A 22643-nucleotide genomic window follows, 5' to 3' on the forward strand; every position below is an offset into this window, starting at 1 on the left:
AGAACGCAGAGCCAGGGACATACCCAAGAGGTTTTGCCTGTTGAGCCCAGAAAAGCTGGAAGACTTTGTCTAAGGATGTCTTTTTCATAAGGTTTGGCCTGCTCAGGTGTGCTCTGCTCCTAGCCTGTAGGTCCCAGTCTGTAGGCACTGTCCTCACATGAAGGCTGAGTGAGTCTGTGTTGCAATCTTCCTTGCCTCAGCCACAAAGGAAGGTCTGCTTGGAACAACTGGGAGCTGTCTAGGCCCCATCTGGGGTATAGATTAGCATTAACAATAGGTGATGCTATCCCAGTCTCTGGGACAGAGACTGTCCCAGCCGGAACCCCACCTGCGGAGATGCTTGGATTCTGTGTGAGTGATGGAGCACATTCACCTTGATTCCATCTTTCAGTTTCCCTATGGTCTAGGAAAGGGCTGGGTTTTGTTAACTCATTAGTTCTTGGTATTAGTGTTGTGTGGGGAGTCAAGGAGGTGGCAAAAGAAGCCAAGCAGGGACCCCGGAAGTACAGTTGTTTTAAGCTTGTCTGTTTAGGTGGTTTATGGCTAAATAAAATTAAAAAAGTCACTCAGTTGTGTCCGACTCTTTGAGACCCCATGGACTGTACAGCCCGCCACGCTCCTTTGTCCATGGAATTTTCCAGGCAAGGATACTGGAGTGGGTTGCCATTTCCTTCTCCAGGGAATCTTCCCAACCCAGGGATCAAACTTTGGTCTGCTGCATTGCAGGCAGATGCTTTACCGTCAGAGCTATTGCTGCTGCTGCTAAGTGGCTTCAGTCGTATCCGACTCTGTGCGACCCCATAGACGGCAGCCTACCAGGCTCCCCTGTCCCTGGGATTCCGGCAGCCCACCAGGCTCCCCCGTCCCTGGGATTCTCCAGACAAGAACACTGGAGTGGGTTGCCATTTCCTTCTCCAATGCAGGAAAGTGAAAAGTGAAAGTGAAGTTGCTCAGTCATGTCCGACTCCTAGCGACCCCATGGACTGCAGCCCACCAGGCTCTTCCATCCATGGGATTTTCCAGGCAAGAGTACTGGAGTGGGGTGCCATTGCCTTCTCCGGTCAGAGCTACTAGAGAAGCCTAAATAAATGCTGTCTCTAATTAAGCTCAGTTTATGAGATGTGCCCCTTCTCCCCCCTACTCTGTTTTTTCAGGACTTTTTACTTGTTCAACAGAAGAATCTAAAGAAATCCAAGCAGGACAGGTGGTTCTAAAAGCCATGATCCAGGTAAGTGGAAATTTCCTCTATTCTTGAAATAATATCAACATTTGTGTTCCTTACCCTGAAATTTCCCTGTCTTATGTGATATAAAGGTTAATAAAATGAATGTCTTGCTTGAGCCCCATTCGATAACCTGCTCTCAGTTCCTCCATTGCAGGGAATGAATGATGATGCCCCCGACCCTACTTCTGGTCGCCCTCTCTTCTCCAGCAGTGTTCTTACCGGAGCACCAATGGAGCAGAAGTATATTCTCTTGAGAGAAATACGAGAGCTGCCCTTATCAGAACCGTGGCTAAATAGAGCCAAAAAGAAGATAACCTTGACCTTTTCCATTAACCCAAGTAGTTTCTTTTTTTCTCTTTGATTTTTAAATGTCACCTCCCCCATAAAAATCATAAAACATTTCACACTATCAAAGAATATATACAAAAACCTATCTATAACATGCATGTGAAATAAAGAATAATAAAATGAATGTTGGTATATTCATCACTCAGCTTAATGTACCATCTGAGGAACCCCTCCTATATCCCTTCACATATACTGCCTTGCCGGTGTTTTTTTATTTATTTATTTATCTGTGGCTGCGCCAGATCTTCGTTTCTATGTGAGGGCTTTTCTCTAGTTGCGGCAAGTTGGAGCTACTCTGGAGTTGTGCACAGGCTTCTCACTGCGGTGTCTTCTCTTATTGCAAAGCACAGGTTCTAGGGCTCAGGCTTCAGTAGTTGTGGCCCAGGGGCTTAGTTGCCCTGCAGCATGTGGGATCTTCCTGGATCAGGGACTGAACCAGTGTCCCCTGCATTGCGAGGTGGATTCTTAACCACTGGACCACCAGGGAAGGCCTGCCTTGCCAGTGTTAATGACTGTTTAATTTTGTGTTTGTTGGTACTTTGATTCTTATTTTTTTTTACTTTGATTCTTATAATAATTTTGCCATACATGGATTCATGCATGCGTGTGTGCTGAGTCACTTCAGTTGTGTCTGACTCTTTGTGACCCTATGGGCTGTAGCCTGCCAGACTTCTCTGTCCATGGTATTCTTCAAGCAAGAGTACCGGAGTGGGTTGCCATGCCCTCCTCCAGCGGATCTTCCCAACTCAGGGGTCAAATCTGCGTCTCTTATGTCTCCTGCATTGGCAGACGGGTTCTTTACCACTAGCGCCACCTGGGAAACCCACATGGATGCCTACTAAACAATTTGCTTTTGAGTTTTTACTTTTTACTTTTAGAGTTTGGCATTTTTTAATTTGATGTACACTTATCATACTCTATTTTTTACCAGATTGTTTTACTCAGCACAGTGTATTTTCAAGTCTTTCATGTTAAATTGTGTAGCGCTAGGTCAGCCATTCTTAAAGTGGTCCAGGAAGCCTTTGAGACCCTTTCAGGAGGTCTAGGGGCCAAAATTACTTCAATAATAATACTAACACATTATTTCCTTTTTCACTCACAACTCTAATGAGTGTACAGTGGAATTTCCCAGAAGCTATATGAAATGTGTCATCCTAACAGACGGGGGAATTCCCTGGTGGCCCAGTGGTTAGGATTCCAGGCTTTCACGACCGTGGCCCAGGTTCAGTCCCTGGGTGGGAAGCTAAGATCCTGCAAGCCATGTGGCGTGGCCAAAAAATAAAATTAAATTAAGTTGACCAACTGGTTGAATACAGAAGGTATGAAAATCTCTTTCATTCAGCCAGTCATTAGAGATTTGCAAAAATATAAAACAGTGCTACTAAATTCTTTTTTATTTTGACGGTTATTTTTCATCAAATGCATTATTTATATTAACATGTAACAGGCTTATTATTAGTTATTTAAATAAATTGATAGTAATTTAAACATTTTCTCTCTTTTAATTTCTAATGTGGTATATTTTAGTAGATTTAACCAGCATTAACAAAAGCCTTCAGTAGCACTAACAGCTTTATTTATTATACATATATATAATTCACATACAGTGAAAGTCATCCATATAAGTGTATTGTTCCGTGGTTTTTAGTATATTTGCAGAGTTGTGCAGCTGTCAGCACAGCCATTTTAGAATATTTATATCACTACCAAAAAATAATAATCCTGTTTGCTTTAGCCATCACTCCCAAACTCCCTTCCTCTTCCCCTGACAACCACTAATTTACTTTCTGTCTCTATGAAATTGCCTATTCTGGACTTTTTGTATAAAGGAGTCATCCAATATTTGATCTTTTATGTGTGATTTTTCTTCTCAGTATGTTTTCAAACTTCTATCATATAGCATGTATTTGTACTTTGTTAATTTTTATAGCAAGCAATATTCCATGGATATTGTAGACCACATTTTGTTCATCAACTCATCAGTCTTTGGACATTTGAATTGCTTCTACTTTTTGGCTATCATGAATAATGCTGCTGTAAACATCAGTATATACCAGTGTTTTTAGGTGGACGCTTTTCTCTGTACCTAGGAGTGGAACTTCTGGGTAGCTTGATAACTCTCTAACATTTTGAGGAACTGTCACAACTGTTTTCCAAAGTGGCTACCCCATTTTACATTCCTACCAGCAATCTAAGAGGATTCTAGTTTCTCCACATCTTCACTGAAATGTGTTTTTGGAAGTTTTTTTGTTTTGTTTTCTTCTGTTTTTCATAATAGCCATCCTAATGGATGTGAAGTACCATTGTACTGTGGTTCTGATTTGCATTCGCCCAATAATCAGTGATGTTGAGCATCTTTTCATATGCTTATTGGCCATTTGTATATCTTCTTGGGAGAAATCTCTTCAGATTCTTTGGTTAGTTTAAAATTAAGTTGTCTTTTTTATCATTGAGTTGTAAGAGTTCTTTATATATTCTGGATTCAAGTCTCTTATCTGATATACAAATTGCCAGTATTTTCTCTCAGTTTTGTGGGTTGGATTTTCACTTTCTTTATGAAATTATTTGCAGAACAAAAGTTTTTAATTTTGATGAAATTTATTTTATCTTGTTCTTTTGTTCTTTTTGTTTATTTTTGGTGGTTGGTGCCATGCCTAAGAAACCATTGCTCGACCAAGGCTAAGAAGATGTACTCCTATGTTTTCTTCTAAAAGTTTTATGATTTTAGCTTTTACATTTATATCTACAATCTATTTTGAGTTAATTTGCATTTAGATACTCACTTATTCCAGCACTATTTGTTAACAGACTAATCTTTCCCCATTGAATTAACTTAATTGGTTTGTTATGTGGTAGTCCTTAGGGAGCTGGCAGAAGATGCCTTTCTTCAAAGAGGCTTTATACCTAGGAGTGTCTCACCGACTCAGTGGACATGAGTTTGAGCAAACTCCAGGAGATGGTCAAGGACAGGGAAGCCTGGTGTGCTGCAGTCCATGGGGTCACAAAGAGTCAGACATGACTGAGAGACTGAACAACAAGAAGATGCCTTTCTTCAGAAAGGCTTTGTACCTAGGAGTATCTCACATTGGGAAGGCTTTAATTTTTCTATTTCTCCCAACTGCATGAATTTTAACCTCATTAAAAATGAGACAACCAGTCATTATGTGTCTCCTAATGAGATGCTACAAGAAGAACACAGTACAACCTCTAACATATTTATGACCCTTTAAAAAATATGGAAGTAGAGCAGCATATTAAACACTACCATGAAGATGTGATGAGCCAAATACAGAATCTGGGAAATGCTACTGATTCAAATGTTTGTTTAATGAATAAATAGCAATAAAACTTTTTAAAGGGGCTGTTAGAGACTTGAGAGATACAGGAAGTCTATAAACTAGTTTCAAGGGGTGGATTTTGTTTGAATCCTGATTTCAACAAACCAACTGTCAAAAATCATTTCTGGAAAAAAAATATATCTTCTGAGAAAATTAAGGCAATTTGAAACTTGACTTGATCTAGTTATTAGGAAACTGTTGTTAATTTTATTCCATGTGATAGTGATATTCTGGTTATTCCCTGGTGGGCCAGTGGTTAAGACTCTGCCTTGCAATGTGAGGGACACCAGTTCAATCCCTGGTCTGGGACGATCCCATATGCCATGAAGCGACTAAGCCCGTGTGCCACAATTACTAAACCAGTGCTCTAGAGCCTGCGTGCTGCAACTACTGAAGCCCGCATGCCCTAGAGCCCATGCTCTGCTACAAGAGAAGCCACCACAATGAGAAGCCCACGCACCACGACGAAGAGTATCCCCCACCCACCGTAACTAGAGAAAGCCCATGCTCAGCAACGAAGACCCAGCACAGCCAAAATATATATAAATAAATCTTAAAAAAAAATTTTAAGTCTAATCTGTTAGATACTAAAGTATTTGTGAGTGAAATACTATAATTTTGTATGTGGGATTCACCTCAGAAAACACCAAGGGTAAAAAATGGAAATGTGTAAAGCTTCTTAAATGACTGAAGCAGAGTAATGGATGCATGGGGACCATTATACTATACTCTATACTTCTGTGGATTTTGAAAAATTTTGTAATTTAAAATATAAAAGTCATTTCATTTATTGGTAGTGCCTGGGTTTATTGTTTCAGGGATTGGTGACATTTAGGGATGTGGCTATAGAGTTCTCTCAGGAAGAATGGAAGTACCTGGAACCTGCCCAGAGGGACCTGTACAGGGAGGTGACTTTGGAAAACTTTGGCAACTTGGTCTCACTAGGTAAGGACATTGTATAATACAGGAGCAGCCAGGAAAGATGGCTGCCAGGGACTACAGCAGTGGGAGGCTGTTATCCACTCTGGCTGGAGGGGGTCAAGGGAGGAAAGACTGCCACTGGAAAATGGTGAGAGCATAAGCCGTGGAGAAGGGCTGGCTAGCAGCAGGTGTAGCTGTATCCAGAACTCTTGGGTCAAAGGAGGAGGGGAGAGGAAAAAGAAATATCCTGGACTGTCTCTTCCTGCCCACTGATGCTTTCCACCCCCCAAACCCAGTGAGAAATAATAAGATCAGGGTAACACAGTCCTTACGTCCCAGGTGGATCAGTGGTAAAGAATGCAGGAGACATGGGTTTGATCCCTGGGTTGGGAACATCCCCTGGAGGAAGAAATGGCAACAACCCACTCCAGTATTCTTTCATGGAAAAGTCCATGGACACAGAGGGGCCTGAAGGGCCACAGTCCATGCGACTGCAAAGAGTCAGACATGACTGAGCGACTGAGCACTCACACAAGCACACGCATGCAATACAGGTAAACTAGGGCACAGCTGGGCATAGAGCAGGGCCAGGAAGAGTGAGGATTGGGGAGAAGGAGAAAGCAAATGGAGAATGCAGTTTCTGGTTTCTTCATGGTGAATTTCTAGGAAGACTGACAAGTGGCTGGCTAAGTTCCTGCTCTGTCTCCAAGAGAATTGTTTACTGCTTCATTGCAGTGCAAATGGATAGTGCCTTGGTACTTCCACCTTCCTAACCTGCGGACAGCCTTCACACCTCCCTTTGTGTAACGGCCTCTCTTCCTCAGCGACCGGGGACTGGATTGGAGTTTGGGAACAGCATGATCATGCCCCATTTCTTTTCCTATAAACAGGACTTTCCATTTCTAAGCCCGATGTTGTCTCCTTACTGGAGCAAGGGAAGGAACCCTGGATGGTTGTGAATGATATGACAGGACCATGGTGCCCAGGTGAGTGAGAGCTGATCCAGTGGTGGGAAGTCACTGGCAATGACAGCCCTGCAGGAGTGTTAACTCATCACAGTAACTTGAGTTATTGTTAGGAAACTCCCTCAAAACCCTGCCAAGGAAGAAAAGCCTGAGACATGAGGCCATAAAGAACAGAGCATCCACTTCCAAGGGAACCTCACCCTTATCCCCATTAACTCCTTCTTGTTCTTTCTTCTCTCATGTTTCATCTCATTTCAAAAAGGAATGTGCCCCTTTCTTTCTTTTCATCTGTTCTTAGCATCATTTTTTCTGCAAATGTCTTCATTCCTTAAAAAATACTTATTTTCTTAAAGCAGCTTCTTGCTTTACCTAATTTAGCAATCCATTTATTCTCTTACCTTTTGAGAGGTTAGGATGTAGAATGACTGAGGGAATACTCTAGAATCAGATTTTGCGAGTTCACATCCTGGCTCAGTCACTTACTAGATCTATGAGTTTAGGTCAGTTACTTCAATTCTCTGTGCTTCAGTTTTCTCCTCTGCAAATATGATTAAAAATAGTGCCTTCCTCATGTAGTTATTGTGGCTTCTTTGTGAGTTAGTATGTGAAAATGCCCAGAACAATGCCAGGCCATAACAATAACTAAATAAATGTTAGCAAGTATTTGTAACTGGCACTTGCTCGATAGAGTTGGAGCCTTTGAATACTTGGTTATCAGTTACAACCTCCTGACTTCTTTGTATTGTTGTCATTTATTTCCCTCTGGGAGCATTTTTTCCTCTATCTGAAGAACACCCTTAAGATTTCCTTTTGTGTAGGTCTGCTGTTGACAAATTCTCTCAGTTTCTGACCACGTGAAAATGTCTTTATTCTACCTTCTTTCTTGTAGGATATTTTCACTGAGTATGGAAGTCTGTGTTGGCAAGAGTTTTTTCTCAGCCCAGAGAACTCATTCCACTGCCTTTTTTCTTCCAGTGTTGTCAATAAGTTAAGTTGTTCCAGTTTGGGGAAATATTCCATGTGTATTTAAAACTAGTGTTCTTTGGATGGTACATTCACCTCTTTAAGCCTTTTTATTATATGGTTTAGAGTCTGGATGTCCTTTTAACGTTCTCTGTACTTGTACTGTCAAATTCGGAGAGCTGTTAATTGTATTATATATTTTGCTACTACATACAACATTTTTATTAATATAAAGGTGAAATATAGATCCTTGTTGCAAATTGTATTTGCAGTACAGTCCATCCTTCATGTTGCCACTTAATGCTTTTATTCTTGAATTCTAGTTTTTCTGATATTAATATAAAGTGCCCTGTTTTTGTTAGTTTAAAAAATTATGGTGTATCTTTGCTTATCCTTTTTAAAAATTGCCATTTTAAGTGTGTCCCTATAATCAGAAGTAGTTTCCTTTTTAAATCAATTTTAATAGAATTTAATCCATTCTCATTTGTGATCATTCATATATCTATTCTTATTCCTGCTGTCTTATTTTATATTTTCTGTTCCTCATTCTTTTTATTTGTTTCCTTCACATTTTATTGCCTTTCAAGCAATTTAGAGGTACAATAATCTTTAACTTGACTTTCAAGAAATGTGCTTAAACCTGCATTTCTCTTCCCACCTAAAGACTGAAATAGGATTTTTTTCCATTTAGTAAAAATTTTGTTTTTAAATATTTGTTTACTTAATTATTTGGCTGCACAGGATCTTTAATTGGCAGTACAGGAGCTCTTAACTGCAGCATGTGAGAGCTAACCCAGGGACTGAACCAGGCCCCCTGCACTGGGAGCTCAGAGTCCTAGCCACTGGACCATCAGGGAAGTCCTTCTTTCTGGTAAAGTTTTTTTCCGAAATATTTTGAAATCATTTTAGTTTAGACTTGTAGAAAATTTGCAAAATTATTACAAGGAATTCCCAAATACCCTCCACTCAGCTTCCCAGGGTTAAAATTTTATATAATCATAGTATAGTTATCAAAGCCAGGAAATTAACATCGGTATAGTACTATTAACTGATCTACAGATCTTATTAGAATTTCATCAGTTTTTCCCCTGATGTCCTTCTTCTACACCAGGATCCAGTCTGGGATCCCACATTGCATTTAACTGTGTGTCTCCTTAGCATCCTCCACTCTGTGACAATTCCTGTCTTTCATGAGCTTGATCCTTTTGATGAGTTCTCTTTTGGAGAATGTCTCTCACTTGCGTTTGTCTGGTATTTTCTACAATTAGACTGAAGTTATGCGTCTTTGGCAGGAATACCACAGAAGTGATATTGTGTCCTTCTCTGTGCATCATATCAGGGACTGCAACCTCCAATATGATGTTAATATCACTGGTAGTGTTAACTTGATCAACTTGGTTAAGGTTTCTTCCATATTTCTTTCCTGTAAGGTTACTACTTTTCCAACTGTAATTGGTAATTATCTTGGAGGGAGATACTTCGCAGCTACAGAGATATGCTATTTCTCCTCACTTTGCCCACTATAATTTTAGTGTCCATCTTATCTATAACAGTTAATACAGTAGTGTTGCTGTGTGTTGATTTTGGGTCCCTTATTTCCCCTGCATTTATTAATTGGAATTCTTCTGTGTGAAAGGGCTTTCCCTACCCCCTTTCCCATTCACCTGCTTATTCAGAGATTTACTTCTATCAGTATAGGCTATTTATTTATTTATGTATCCTATGAGTTGTAGTTCAGAAATACCATTGTTTATTTTGTTGTTCAAATTGCTCATTGGGAAAGCTTTGGCCATTTGGGAACATCTTCAGGTTGACTCCTATGTTCTTTTGGCATTCCCTCTTCCTGTTTTTGACTACTTCCTTATTTTCTGGTGCTTACAACATACTCTGGGTTTATCCTGTGTCTTTCTTGCCTCACTCCTGAAATCAGCCACTCCTCAAAGGAGACCTGGTTTCTTTGATTGGATGGTATGAAATAGTATCTTTGAAATTCTTTTTCTGAGCAAAGTAAGACCTTAAGACCTTTACCATCTTTTACTCTACTATGACCTAGACCAGGGGTTGGCATACTACAATCTACGGGTCATGTCCAGCTTGTGGCCAGTTTTTTGTACCATCCCCAAGCTAACAATGGCTTATACATTTCATAAGAGTTAAAAATTATATATATGTGACATACACTTTATGTAGTCCATAAAACCTGAAAAAAAATTTACTATGTAGGCCTTTACAGAAAAAGTTTGCCACCTCTGCTTGGATTCACCCCACTCTAATCTTGTTTTAGTGATCTGAAATTCTTGCTTCATACTGTCATTTTTATAATTTATAAATGTATAGTTTGCATTATTCTTAACAGTAATGATATAAATCAGTCATCTGCACACTATGAACTATGGGCCAAATCTGTCCTGCTACCTGTCTTTATATAGCCTATGAGCCTGTTGAATTCTGTAAATGCCTTGTAAGAGCGGCATATACATAATTAAAATCATATGCTTATGGATTTATATCAGTATTTGGTAGAACTATCTATATGAAACATTTTCGAAAGTGAAGTACATAAAATCTGATTACAGATCAGCACTAACAGATAAATATTTACCATCAGTTCTGATGCTGGAGAGCACTAACCTTGAATTCCAGTTAAGTGAAATGTTACCTCCTGCAGAAAAGAATTCTATGCTTCTCATTCTTTGACCTGTATTAAAAAAAAAAAATTATTATGCTTTGAATTTCATCAATAAAAAATGTGTAGCAATTTGTTTTCTCTTTTATTATGTAAGTGCCTACATAACATCCTCATTTTTGTCTCTTGAACCACAAAGCCTAAAATAATTATCATCTGGCCTTATAAAGAAAATCCAACCCCTGATTCAGAGATGCAGTTGAAAGTCCATGTTTGAGGACAAAAGTATATATAATCAAAACTATATTTTCCATGCACTTAAATTAGCCTTAAATTAGCAAGACATCTGTACTTCAAAGCTCAGAAACCAAGAACCAGATTTCTGGTTCTCTTTGTACTTGGCTCTATCTTACATTTCCCTGGAAGACTGGACTCCAGAGTTAAGACTGAATAGTCATGATACATTGAGTTACTCAGTGTTTTCTTTCTGTGTGTATTAGGTTCCTACCCTTGTATAACACATTACCACAAACTTGGTGGTTTAAAACAACACATGTATTTTCTTACAGTCCTAGAGATTAGAAATCCAAAATATATCTCACTGGGGTAAATTCAGGGTGTCCAAAGGGCTTATTCCTTTGTGTAGGCTGTAGGTAAAGATCGGTTTTCTTGCCCTTTTCCAGCTTGTAGAGGCCACCTGCATTTCTTGGATCATAGTCCCCTTCCATCTTCTTCTTCTTCTTTTTTTTTTTTAATGGCTACACCACACAGCTTGCAGGATTGACCAGGGAAACCCATACCCTGGGCAGTGAAAGTGCTGAGAGCTTTTGAAAGTGTGTTTTAATCTGAGACCTGAAGAGAAAATCAGCCATGTAAAGGGTCCAGGACAGGATTCCTGATAGAGATCTAAGATGGAAAAGACCTAGATTTATTCTAGATGCTCAAAGGAGGGCTGTGGTTTGTTACTTAGGGAGGAAAGGGGAGAGTACTCAATTTGAAGATGCATTGTCTTTGGTGGAGATAGAGCAACAGAATGACTACAAGGACAAGCAGGGACCTGCTTTTCCAAAAACCTGTGAACCATGGCATTGAATTTGAAATTTATTCTAAGTGCAGTGGGGAGGCTATGAAAAAGTTTAAGCAGAGATTTTCATTTGATTGGCACTAGCATCACATGGTAGAAAGTGTTAAAAATATAGATGCCTTATTTGTATGAAATGCCCTGAAAGGCAAATCCATAGAGAGAGAATTAGTGTTGCTCTGCCATTAGTGATTGCCAGGGGCTGGAGGGACTGGAGAATGGGGAGTGGCTGCTTAATGGGCACAGGGTTTCTTTCTTTCTTTTTATTGAAATACAGTTGATTTACATGTTTTGTTAGTTTCTGCTGTACAATAAAGTGATTGTTATATATATATCTGTGTGTATGTGTATGTATATTCTTTTCATATTCTTTTCCATTATGATTTATTACAGGAAATTGAATATAGTGCTATACAGTAGGACCTTGTTCTTTATCCATTTTATATATAATAGTTTGCATCTGTTTGTCCCAAACTCCCATCCCAGCCCTCCCCCGCGCCCCCTTCCACAAGTCTCTTCTCTGTGTCTGTGAGTCTGTGGCACAGTGTTTTTATTTGGAGTGATGAGAACGTTCTGGAGCTAGGTAGTGACAGTGATTGCATGACACTGGAAATGTACTCTAAACCACTGAATTGTACACTTTAAAATGATTAAATGAGAAATTTCACGTTATGTGAATCTTAACTTTGTATTTCGAGAAGTATGTACACACACGTCTTGTGCCTACACCTGAAGATTTTGGTTCAGTGTGGGGTGGTTCTTGAAGAACATTTCTTTTGTTACAAGGCTTTCTGGACGATTCTGTCCTCTGGCAGAACTAAGAACCACCGGTTTAACTTGTTTTCTTATTCCTTTCTGGCACCATGTGAGGTCTCATCATATCTGTGCCTTCATGTGCTTTTTAGACATTGCACAGCAATATTTGAGGCTTACACAAGCAGTTCACCAATTATGGTGATTATTTTCATTCTTGTCTCTCTAATCTACTGGAGAATTTTTAAATTTCTCTTAGAGGGAAAGAACAAGTTGTATTTACTTTTTTTCATTTTGCAGACCTGGAGTCAAGATGTAAGACATTTCTGCAGAAAGATACCTTTGAAGTCATGTCATTCAATTGGGAGCTAATGGAAAGCCTTCAGTGCTATGGTGAAGACTGGGCATACAAAGGCCAGTTTGAAAAACAACAAGTAAATCATGAGTGCTGTTTTAAGCAAGTGAAGATCACCTATGGAAACAGGCCTACTTTTGAGTGTGGGCATACATCACTCACCCTACATCCCAGCAGTGAGACTGGTGAGAAATCGATTGAATGTAATGAATGTGGGAAAGCATTCAGCCGTGGCTCACACCTTATTCAACATCAGAAAACTCACACTGGTGAAAAGCCCTTTGAATGTAAGGAATGTGGGAAGGCCTTCAGTCGTACCTCACACCTTGTTCAACATCAGAGAATTCATACAGGTGAGAAACCTTATGACTGCAAGGAGTGTGGGAAGGCCTTTGGTCGAACTTCAGAACTCATTCTCCATCAGAGACTTCATACAGGTGTCAAACCTTACGAATGTAAAGAATGTGGAAAGACCTTTCGACAGCATTCACAACTTATTCTGCATCATAGGACTCATACAGGTGAGAAACCCTACGTCTGTAAAGACTGTGGCAAGGCTTTTATTCGTGGCTCACAACTTACTGTTCATCGGCGAATTCATACAGGTGCTAGACCCTATCAGTGTAAAGAATGTGGGAAGGCCTTTAGACAGCATTCACAACTTACTGTACATCAGAGAATTCATACCGGGGAGAAACCCTATGAATGTAAGGAATGTGGCAAGGGCTTTATTCATAGCTCAGAAGTTACTCGACATCAAAGAATTCATTCTGGAGAGAAACCCTATGAATGTAAAGAATGTGGGAAGGCCTTTAGACAGCATGCACAGCTTACACGACATCAGAGAGTTCATACAGGTGACAGACCCTATGAGTGTAAGGACTGTGGAAAGGCCTTCAGTCGTAGTTCATACCTTATTCAACATCAAAGAATTCATACAGGTGACAAGCCCTATGAATGCAAGGAATGTGGGAAAGCCTTTATTCGTGTTTCACAACTGACTCATCACCAGCGAATTCATACTTGTGAGAAACCCTATCAATGTAGGGAATGTGGAATGGCCTTCATTCGTAGTTCACAACTTACTGAACATCAGAGAATTCATCCTGGTATCAAACCTTATGAATGTAGAGAATGTGGGCAGGCCTTTATTCTTGGCTCACAGCTTATCGAACACTACAGAATTCACACTGGCTAGAAAGCCTTGGTGTTAGGGACGTAGGGAAGCCTTTATGTGGAATTCATGCCTCGCTCAGTAGTAAATAATGCATAATGTAATGTAATTATTGTCAGAGAACCTTCATTTGTCACTTCTATTGTGGAACATCAGGTAACTCATACCACAAGAAAATTCAATAAATGTGGGAATTCTTTTTGCCTCATACTCACTGTTTACTAAGGGAATCAGGGAGCTTATACTGAAAAAATTTAATATGAATATAGAAAAGCCTCATATTACCACTCAAAATATATTAAACTATGAGAATTCCTAATAGAAAATGACCCTATTAAAGTATTTATGGCTGTGCCTTTTGCCATTTACCTTATTTAATTAACATTATCTCACTTCCACCAATTACTGACTATACAACATTGCACAAATTATGCAGTGTCTGAGTTCCTCAGTTTATTTATTTTTAAGCAGTAATAATTATGTGTATCTAAATAGAGTTTTTGTGAGGACTGTCAGAAATTTTACATAAGCCCATGCTCAATAAGTATTGTCATTAATTAATAACAGTATTACTGTTAAGGACATAAGTCCTAGGGTGGCTCAGATGGTAAAGAATCTGTCTGCAATGCCAGAGACCCAGGTTCAATCTCTGGATCAGGAAGATCCCCTGGAGAAGGGAATGGCAACCCACTCCAGTATTCTTTCCTGGAGAACCCCATGGACAGAGGAGCCTGGTGGGCTACAGTCCATGGGGTCTCAAAGAGTCGGGAACGACTGAGCGACTAAGCATACATACATATTACTATTAAGGTGTTAGGAGTTCATGTAAGAGGTGGGCCTTATGAATATATCAAATGTGAAAAAACAGGAGTTCATGTAAGAGGTGGGCCTTATGAATATATCAAATGTGAAAAAACCTTCAAAACCACCTCTTCTGAAAAACAGTAGCAAAGTAATTATCATAAGATGTTCATTTAAAGGGTTGTAAAATTTGAAGATTAGAAATGTAACAGAAGAGTAGTCAAAGAAATTTGCCCAACTAAGGAATCTAAAACCACCTCCAAGTGTAACTTCAAGAAAATCAAAACTAAAACTACAAACTAGAAGTGAATGACAGTTAATTCTGCATATCAAAACCAGTTCATGGGACTTCCTCGGTGATCCAGTGGTTAAGAACCTGTACTTGCACTGCAGGAGGCACGGGATTGATCCTGCATGACGCCTGATATGGTGAATAAATAAATAAACAGTTTGGTGTAACCAAAGCTGTACTCCTATCAGAACCCAAGGTATAAAGGTAGATTAAAGAATTCAAGTAAATCTCCAGCATCTACTCCTTGCCAATCACACTAAACACATTAAGTGAGTGGTCAACTAAAAGGGGGAATTATCACATCAACCCAAGTTAACAGTAAGAATGATTATTAAAAGAAAAAGCCAATAAAATCAGAAACAATAGTAGACCTAAACTGAAAGTTAACAATAGACCTTCCCTGGCGGTCCAGTGGTAAAGACTCCAGCTTTTGGTGTAGGGAACATGGGTTTGATCCCTGATCCAGGAAGATTCTACATACCCCAAGGCAACGAAGCCAGTGTGCCACAACTACTGAGCAGCCCATGCACCGCAACTAGAGAAAGCCCATGTGCAACAATGAAGACCCAGCACAGCCAAAAATAAAAAAATACATTAAATTGTTTAAAAACAAATTTAATAGACAATTGAGAATGCTGATGTAGGAAAAAAGACATTTAGCAGTATGAATGAGGAGGGGGTATTTTTAAAAAATAGCTACTATCCATGACTATTTAGAAATCTAGAAAGAATGGATTTTTGTAAAAATATCAAAATTGATTTAAGAAAATATGGGATTTCTGAACAATCAGTGATTGTGAAAGAACATAAAAAGTCATCCAAGCTCTGTCTCTTTAGAGAAAACAGTTTAACCTACAAAACCTTAAAGAACAAATAATCCCTGAGAGAAGCTTACCAATTCATCATCAAGGCTAAATAAAATTATGATTAAAGAAACTCAACAAGGATAGCTCCTGAAGAACAAACTGTAGATAATTATCATTTGTGAAGATAAATAGAATTCCAGTTAATTTAATCCAGTTTATCAGATTTCCAGTTAATCTAATCCAGTTTATCAGAATTAATTTTAGATGGAATGTCTGGAATTGTACCCATCTCTGGATTAAATATTCAGTTCAGTTCAGTTCAGTTGCTCAGTCATGTCCAACTCTTTGCGACCCCATGAATCACAGCACGCCAGGCCTCCCTGTCCATCACCAACTCCCAGAGTCCACCCAAACCCATGTCCATTGAGGTGGTGATACCATCCAACCATCTCATCCTCTGTCGTCCCCTTCTCCTGCCCTCAATCTTTCCCAGCATCAGGGTCTTTTCAAATGAGTCAGCTCTTTGCATCAAGTGGCCAAAGTATTGGAGTTTCAGCTTCAACATCAATCCTTCCAGTGAACACCCAGGACTGATCTCCTTTAGGATGGGCTGGTTGGATCTCCTTGCAATCCAAGGGACTCTCAAGAGTCTTCTCCAACACCACAATTCAAAAGCATCAATTCTTTGGCATTCAGCTTTCTTTAAATAGAATTTTGATATTGTAACTGCAGGATATGATGGTAATGAGGGAAAAGGCCTTGATCCAACTCCAGGGATTCCAGGTCAGGGCCTGTGAATGAATCTGAGAATCTTAGAAAACACATCCCCTCAGCCCTCGTGGTGGCCTGGGGCAGAATACACATTGCACCCAGTGTCTGGGGCAGAATACCCATTGCACCCTGATGCCGTCCATCTGCTCAGTCATCCTGAGTGTTCATTCAAAATACCTGCATTTTCTGCATATACCACTGCCTACAAAGGGTTTAGAAAGCAGTGTGCTGCATGTCATTTTTCTTTAAGTGGCTTAATGATTAGGATGTACAGTTGGAAGGGCTCAAAGCTATGACATTAAAAATTGTCTCTCATGGGACTTCCCTGGTGGGATGGGGCTTCCCTCATAGCCCAGTTGGTAAAGAATCCGCCTGCAATGCAGGAAACCCCAGTTCGATTCCTGGGTCAGGATGATCCGCTGGAGAAGGGATAGGCTGCCTACTCCAGTATTCTTGGGCTTCCCTTATGGCTCAGCTGGTAAAGAATCTGCCTGCAGTGAGGGAGACCTGGGTTCGATGGTTGGGAAGACCCCCTGGAGAAGGGAAAGGCTACCCAGTCCAGTATTCTGGCGTAGAGAATTCCATGGACTATACAGTCCATGGCGTCACAAAGAGTCGGACATGACTGAGTGACTTTCAGTGGATAAGACTGTGCTTCCACTGCAGGGGGCACAGGTACCATCCTTGGTCAAGGAACTAAGACCCTGCTTGCCAAGCGACACAGCCACAAAAAAGAAAAATAACTGAATAGTTTAAACGCAGGCACAGGATAAAAATTTTCAAGTTAAATTTTGTATTCACATAAGTGAATCTTCACACATTCTTCTCACCCTGTCGCCCTTCATGTAGCAATCACTGCTACCAAGTTCATGTATATACTTCCTGATTTCTCTGTTTGCTTAAGTGTAAACATACACATAACACTCTTTATAAAAATGTTTTATATAAGTGGTAGCAAATTTCTGTACATTTCTATGAATAGTTTTGCTTAGCCATATACCTTAAAGATTGGACCACATCGATACATAGTGGCCTTATTCTTTTATAACAGCTGCATAGTATTCCATACGTGTTTCATACTTCTTTAACTTCATCAATTAAGTTTTTACTAATTTTTGCTCTTTCCAACAATCCAATAATATCCTTGCACATACATTATTTTATATATGTGTAATAGATCCTTAAGATGAATTTCTAAAAGTGGAAATGTTAGATCAAAATGTATATACTTTTTTTAAAGCTTTCTATCCTCACAGACTCTTACAATGTACCCAGTGCTCCCATGACCAACTTCAATAATTACCATTTTATGGCCAGGCTTGTTTTATCTGTATTTCCACCAACTCCTCCAACTCCATGTTGTTTTTGAAATAAAACCCAGATATATCATTTCAACTATTAAAAATTTTAATATGTATCTCTAAAATATATCACAATTTTACAAAAGATTTTCACACCTTAAAAAAATTGAGAGTACTGCCTTAATACTATTGCATATCTGATAGGCAGTGTTCCTTTCTGATTGTCTCATGAATGTCAATTTTTAAAAAGTTAATCAGGATCTAAATAATGTCCAAAAATTGCAGTTGATATGTTTTTTAAGCCTCAGTCTATGTATTCTCCTTTATCCTTGTTTTTGCCTCCAGCAATTTAATTTTTGAAAAAACTATTTTGTTTGCCTTACAGTTTTTTAAACCTCGGTTTTTGCTGGCAGATCCCAGTGGTCAGTTTAACCTGCTCCTCTATCCTTGGTTATTTCCTATGAGTTGGTACTTGATATCAAGGATACATTGAGGTTCAATTTTTGTTGTTAAGATTTCTTATAAGTGGTTAATATTGAGAGGCATAATAGATGTCTTTTTATGATGTAGCAGCCATTGATGTTCAATTGGTAAATCTGTTAATAGGGACTACAAAATGATATATTATTTCTTTTTCCTTTTTTAGCTAGAATACTTTGATAAAGAAAAACGTCCCCTAAACTGCTGTTTGGTTACCCATGTAAAGAAAGGCAAGTTTCCAAAATAATGAGCTGGTTCTCTAGCCTACTGCCATGGTAACCAGTGAGTTTAGGGTGGTATGTATGTGAAACATACTCAGTACATTTAAATCTATGTAAGCTGTACTCTCATTGATGCTCAGATTGTTCCCTGTGTGGTTTGACACAGGAGTGTCAAAAGGACACTTGTCTTTGATCACTGGCCTGGTGTCAGCCACAGTAGGCTGTCCCGAGCTCGTCTTGTTCATTTCCCTAGTTCCCACCTTGATGTAGCCATTTTCTAAGGAGTCCTTTTTCTTTCTGCTATTTTGGTACTGTCCAAAATGGTATTTAGAAACCACAGTCACTAGTTGTACGTCATTCTGCTGTTTGGACATTTTTAATATAAATACACATTTTAGGCCATTTTGTACAAATCACTCAAGTGCCTTCAGGAAGATTATGCATCTATGCATCTGCCCGCTTTACAAGAGATCCCAAAGCACCGCATGAATTCCTCTAACATTTATTGAATGTTCACCATTGGCTGGGTGAAAATGGAAAAGTCACTTTTGTTTTCTCTTTCATTCCTTTGATTATGATGAATAGAGATGACCATTGTTCACGTATTTGTTGACCACTGGTTTTGCTTTCAGCATGGTGCCTAATATATAGTAGGTGCTCAATAAATATTCATTAATTGAATAAATTAATTGCATGTTTATATGCTTTATTCACTTAATATTGAGGTAGTCATATTTTTCTTACTTAAAAGAACTATTTTTGAGAGGAATACATGTGTACAAAATCCCTAGTACAATGCCTGAAATTCACCAAGTGTTAGTTCCCTGCCTTGGGGTTTGTGTCCGTTGTCATCTGTGCCTCTGATTTGGCTTATTTTTCTACTTTAAGATAAAGAAATTGAGGGCCTTCCCTGGTGGTCCAGTGGCTAAGACTCCACACTTCCAGTGCACAGGGCCCGGTTCAATCCCTGGTCAGGGAACTAGATCCCACATGCTGCAACTAAGAGCTCACATGCTGCAACTTAGGCCCAGTGCAGCCAAATAAGTAAATAAAAATTTTATTAAAAGAAAGATGAGAGTCAAAGAGACAAAGTAGTTTGCCCAAGGCCTCTGAAGTGGAAGATTCTAATTTCAAGGACAAGGGCAAGACAGGGTAGAGTTTCATGTGTACAGATTTGAGGGTATGACTGAAAAGGAAAAAGATAAGTGTTTTTTCAGATAATCTATAAATTTCAGTCTGAAAAAACACTGGTGGCTCAGACGGTAAAGAATCCACCTGCAATGCAGGAGATCTGGGTTTGATCCCTGGGTTGGGAAGATCCCTTGGAGAAGGGAACAGCTACCCACTCCAATATTATGGCCTGGAGAATTCCATGGACTGTATAGTCCATGGGGTTGCAAAGAGTCAGACACGACTGAGTGACCTTCACTTATAAATTGTGGTCAGTTCATGGCCCTAACACAGAAAGTGGAAATGCTAGGAACAAAAGGATGAAAGAACTTAATAAGATTTTTGTTTGTTTTATCCTTATAAAAGAGTAAAAATGCCCAAATAGAATACAGAGAATATAGGAAAATGGGAGGGAAAAACATTTACCTTAAACATAAATGTTACCATTTTGGCATACTTCCTTCTAGCTTCTAAGTTTTTAAAAATTCAAACTTTGTCTTTACTATGGAACACTTCAAACATATGCAGAAGTAGAAAGTATAGTAGAACGAGCCCTCATATTCTTATTACCCTCCTATATAAACCATCAGCCCAAGGACTTCCCTGGTAGCCCAGTGTTAAGATTTTGCCTTCCAATGCAGGGGGTACGGATTTGATCCCTGGTTGGAGAGCTGAGATCCCACATACCTTATGGCCAAACAGAAGCAATACAGTAACAAATTCAATAACTTTTAAAAATAGTCCACATCAAAAAAAATCTGAAAACCATCAGCCCGTGGCCAGTGTTGTTTGTCTGTACTCACATCTACTTCCTGTTTCATTGGGTTCTTTTGAAAGCTGATCTCAGATGTTACATGATGACATCTGAAAATATTTCAGTAATTATCTCTTAAAGAGACTTTTAAAAAATTCTAAAAAATTAGAATTTCTAATCCTGAGCCACTAGTAGAAAACAGTAAAATTTTCTACCAAATCCATTTTAGCTGATTCTCACTGTGATTGCAGAGAAAGTTGTTTCATATGCATAGGAGAATTAGGAATTTAGGAAAAGACTTTCCTAGAAACAACATTCTCTCCCAGATTCTCTCTTTTCTTTTCAAAAAGAAAAATTTCACAGGTGTGATTGTGAAATGTGAAGGGTTTTTTATTGTTTGTATTAAAAATAACTGACATGGTACAAGTCTTAACCATAATTCTAAATCTTTGATGTGTTTAGAACTGCATTTGCTACTCTGTTCCTAGGAGGCAGTCAGATACCTGTTGAATGACTGAGTTAATAATAAAGTAGGCAAGTAATAGAATATTTTTATGCTGAGGAAAGATGTAGGTGGGGAAGTTCCCTTTACAAAAAAAAAAAAAATTTTTTTTAAGATAAATATAGATGTGAAATTCCTCACTTAGAAGTCACCATGCCTTAAACCTTGGCTGAAGAATTTCACGAGTAATTCCAAAGAATTACCTTTTTTTTGGGGGGGCGGGGGCTGTGCTGTGTAGCTTGCAGGATCTTAGTTCCCTGACCAGGGATCCAACCCAGGTCCCAGTAAAAGCACCAAGTTTTAACCCTGGACCACTAAGGAATTCCCAAGAATTCACATATTTTAATTTTGGAAATAAAGTTTGATATTTCATCTTTGTTAGATTCATGAGCAACATTAATGATGGACCAGGTTGTTTTACTATTCCAGCTAGGAATCACTCCGGCATCTCAAGTCTAATATCTAAAGCCAGGTTTACATTTCCACCACCCCCACCGTACAGCTCCAAAATCCTCTTTTCCTTCCACGTTTCTAACATATCTTCTAACAATGTCCCAGTCGGCCTGGTCTCCCAAGCCATAAATAGACTATTGGCTATGAGTTCTGGTACCTTATCTTCCACATGTGAAATATTAGCTTTAGGATCAGGTCTGCGCTCTATCACTAGGTAGATATAACCTAGCTTCTCTAAGCATCTGTTCGGGGGTCATCATAGTACTTCATGGAGTTATCATGAAAACTTCAATGTGAAAATCTAGCAGAGTTTCCAGCACAACAATAAAATCAGAAAGAAAAGTCTGATGTTACATAACAATTCAAAGTTACTTTAGTAATTGCAGGCATACCTAAGTTGACCCATTCCTAGTCATACAAATAAGCTCCTCTAATTCAGTAAATGGCCCCCCATTGCCCACCCTGATACCCAGGGACCCTCCTTGGCCTGCCTCTCCCTGGATATTTTGAAATCTCTTTTGTTTCTACCACTGGGGCATTTCTGGAACACACACCCCTTTGGTGAGTACCATGAAGAGGTACTTTAGGGTGATAAGCCCTGCAGCCAGAATTCCTGAGTTCAAATCCAAGTACTGGTCCTTTACTTGCCAAGTGGCCTTGAACTAGCTTCATAATTTGTGTCTAGGTAGTAATTCCCGTGTGAGGATACAAATAATGTATGCTTAGAGCATGTCTGGAACATAGTAAAGGTTGAGTACATTTATTTGAATTCAGTTCATCTATTCATTGAGCACCTACTATATGCCAGGCACTATTCTAGGCGCTGGAGATACAGCAGTGAACAACAGAGACAAAAAGCCCTTCCTTCCTGCAGGTTGTATTCCACCCAGGGGAAGAGAGACCACATCATAAGTCAATTTTGTAGTAATGTTGAAGGTGTTCTGCATTGAGGTGAAAAAAAGGGCAGGGTAAGGAGATCAGGCTGGGGAGGGAGGTTGCAATACAGAGATTGCTAGTTTCTGTCATCATCAAGTATTTAATAATTGTTCTATTTAATATATGTTAATACATATATGTGTCTTACTTATTAATTAATGAACTCATTACTGTTTATCATTTGTTGTTGTTGTTTAGCCGCTGAGTCCTGTCTGACTCTGCGACCCAATGGACTGTATATAGACCACTAGGATCCTCTGTCCATGGAATTCTCCAGGCAGGAATACTGGAGTGGGTTGCTATTTCCTTCTCTGGGTGATCTTCCTGACCCAGAGATCGAACCCACAATCTCCCGCTTTGCAGGCAGTTTCTTTACCACTGAGCCACCTGGGAAACCCTTATTTATA

General features: G+C 39.2%; 2 protein-coding genes across 6 annotated transcripts in view; one reads left to right on the top strand and one right to left on the bottom strand.

The window, feature by feature from the left end:
* Nucleotides 1–22481, top strand: part of ZNF565 (zinc finger protein 565) — a 34935-nt gene extending 12454 nt beyond the window's left edge. For 4 of the 5 annotated variants that reach the window (XM_070387908.1, XM_070387909.1, XM_070387907.1 and 1 more), the window contains 4 exons: nucleotides 1155–1228; nucleotides 5730–5856; nucleotides 6723–6818; nucleotides 12521–22481. In XM_070387908.1, coding sequence (XP_070244009.1) covers nucleotides 1220–1228; nucleotides 5730–5856; nucleotides 6723–6818; nucleotides 12521–13773 — 1485 coding nt within the window. In that variant the 5' untranslated portion in view covers nucleotides 1155–1219 and the 3' untranslated portion in view covers nucleotides 13774–22481. The remainder of the gene's footprint in view (nucleotides 1–1154; nucleotides 1229–5729; nucleotides 5857–6722; nucleotides 6819–12520) is intronic. The other variant, XR_011467672.1, reaches the window with a different exon arrangement.
* Nucleotides 1–22643, bottom strand: part of ZNF146 (zinc finger protein 146) — a 67764-nt gene that overhangs the window by 32034 nt on the left and 13087 nt on the right. Inside the window, exon 2 of the mRNA XM_070387935.1 lies at nucleotides 10392–10458. The gene's annotated coding sequence lies outside the window, so the exon portion shown is untranslated. The remainder of the gene's footprint in view (nucleotides 1–10391; nucleotides 10459–22643) is intronic.

This window comes from Bos mutus, chromosome 18 (assembly GCF_027580195.1).
Source record: "Bos mutus isolate GX-2022 chromosome 18, NWIPB_WYAK_1.1, whole genome shotgun sequence".
Classification (NCBI taxonomy): Eukaryota; Metazoa; Chordata; class Mammalia; order Artiodactyla; family Bovidae; genus Bos; species Bos mutus.